The 2390-nt window shown below is 49.8% G+C and overlaps 1 protein-coding gene across 1 annotated transcript; it reads right to left on the bottom strand.

Moving 5' to 3' along the window:
- Positions 1-229: 229 nt before the first annotated feature.
- Positions 230-2065, bottom strand: junbb (JunB proto-oncogene, AP-1 transcription factor subunit b). The gene has a single exon (XM_085352075.1). The coding sequence runs from the start codon at positions 1729-1731 to the stop codon at positions 742-744; it is 990 nt and encodes a 329-aa protein (XP_085208201.1). The 5' UTR covers positions 1732-2065; the 3' UTR covers positions 230-741.
- Positions 2066-2390: the final 325 nt, after the last annotated feature.

Below are 2390 nucleotides of genomic sequence, written 5' to 3'. Positions count from 1 at the left end.
TAGGAAAGGCCTACATACGCAAGCTACGCTCTGTGCGTAAAAACACCGCAACCAGAATGTGCTTGTGTAAGAGTTCCTCACTGGGAGCTATAGTAACTGTTATGGTTACAGTATGGTAGGAAAGAAAACCTCGTTTGCTCTTCCCACTCTTTCCCGCTGCTGCTGTTGTTATTCTAAATTGTGTGTAAATGTGTGAAAACAAAAACGCTCAACTCCACCATTTCATTTTTCATTTTTGAGACACTTTACTTAAATATACAACACAAATTATTTTTTTTAAAAAGAGACACTGTAAACATTGGACATCAGTTTGTCTGGATCAACCGGACACATGAAATAATTTACACAATGAATAAATGCAGCCAACAAACAAAAAACTAAACAAAATGAAAAAGGAAGATGGTACAAAGTAAAACAAATAATCATTCCCATTTTCTACCATTAGTAAACCCGACTTATGGGCATGTGTGCCCACTGTGTTGCTCAGTGTCTGCTCAGTTTGGATGCTGCCCTGGATTCTAGGGTTGAATGGTCCTGTGAGGAGTGTCCAGCATCCGGAAGTACCATTACAATCAGTCTTTTCACCCAAAAACAGCCTTTAGTATCGTCCACACCTGGCCCTTGGCCCTGTGATGCTGACTACACACGAGCCGGTAATTCCAGTGCTGCGCATGCAGAACATGACTCCAGTGTTATCACTTTTCAGTCATTTTTTTTCCTTCTTAGTAGTCTCTGGTGTGTTTAGAACGCCTCCAGCTTGCTCGTGAGCATCAGCTGGCAGCCGCTGCTCACGTGTGTCAGGACCTTCTGTTTGAGCTGAGCCACCTGATCCCGGAGCACCGACGCCGTGTTGGAGAGCCCCGCGTTGTCGTTCTTCAAAACTTTCACCTTCTCCTCCAGCCGCGCGATGCGCTCGAGCTTGCGCCTCCGGCATTTGGTAGCGGCTAGTCGGTTCCTCAGCCTCTTGCGCTCCGCCTTGATCCTCTCCTGGGTCTCCAGGTCAATCGGGGACATCGGAGGCGAGCCGTCGCTGCTGAGGAGGTCGGGCACGGTCTGAGGCTCCTCTTTCAGAGAGACCAGCCGCTGCGGATGGAGTCCGGAGACGGGGAGGGTATGCTGGAAAGCATGCGTGCCGTGCGTCGAGCTCTGCTGGTGGTGGCTCTGCTGGTGCGGCGGCAGGTAGCTGATGGTGGCTGTGGGGTAGCTGGATGATGAAGATAAGTTTGTGTTCGGGCAGTAGGCGTTCAGTGTTGTGTAGATGGGGGGCTCGGGCTGCAAGGCGGAGCCGAAGACGCTAGAGGCCGCCGGCGAACACGTCGTAACTCCACCGGCTCCGATGGACACGTTAGGGGGGGGCATCTGGTTCATCTTGTGGAGCTCGTCCAATGCTTTCACAAAACCGTCAGCGAAGCCCTCCTGCTCATCGGTGATGCCCCGGTTGTAGAAGTACTGGCCCGGGGTGGGAGTGGTGATCACACCGTTACTGTTTTGGATGATGAGCTTCTCGAGCTCTGGGGATGCGAGCTTCAGGGACCCCACGTCTTGCTGGCCCCCGTGGTACAGGTCTGTCTCGGCTCTCAGCTGGGATTTCAGGTTGCGATAGGGCTCTGTCAAGTTCAAATTCATATTCTGCTTTATCAGTTTGCAGTCGTGCATTGGCGCGTCTGAGTGGCCGTAAGCCGACAGAAAAGAGTCGTCATGATAAAAAGGCTGTTCCATCTTTGTAGACATAAAGTCGTAGGAAAAAAGTGAGCTTACCGGCCGCTTACAGAAACACAGTCTCTGGGTAATCAACAAAAGTCAGTGTCAGCAGAGAGCATGCATCAAATCGGGCACTTGTAGTCTCTCTTAAACAGTGTTTCCAAATTTAAAAAAAAAAAGGAAAATCACTCGAGGATGGAGAGCAAAGGAAACAAACTAGTGAAAGTCCAGCAAGAGTTCAGTATCAGCGGATTTCAAAAGTCTTTCCCGGAGCCTGTTTGCTGTGGTTTTTTCCTTCAAATCCTGTGAAACAAAACTTCTTTCTCGCAATTCCTATTTGCCGCTGTGTTTGTCTTGGTACTTGTTGAGGTGTGTTCAGGCGGGTTCATGTGCGCCGTTTTATATACGGTGCTTCGTTGTCATTGGACAGAGTCTGTGTCTCCGCGCCCATCGAGTGCGTCGTCAAGTGACGCTAATGCCGGGAAGAGGCGACTGTAAACAAGCCTGTAGGCAAGAGAGCGCTCCGAGGAGGGCTCGCAGCGGAGACCGATGTCAGAAATAGAAAAGTCCGATGCATTTATGCACGACTTTGCGCGTTTATGGGCTGAATCAGTGGTTGTTGGGTAAGCGAGGAGGTGAGATTATTCCGTTAGAGCAAGTCGCTGCTTTTCTAATTCATTTGTAGGTTC

Source organism: Diplotaxodon limnothrissa, linkage group LG4 (assembly GCF_057381915.1).
Source record: "Diplotaxodon limnothrissa isolate DT_005_m linkage group LG4, D_limnothrissa_male_GT1.1, whole genome shotgun sequence".
Lineage (NCBI taxonomy): Eukaryota > Metazoa > Chordata > Actinopteri > Cichliformes > Cichlidae > Diplotaxodon > Diplotaxodon limnothrissa.
The sequence above is the reverse complement of the archived record's forward strand: the minus strand, read 5'-3'. Positions and strand labels throughout refer to the sequence as shown.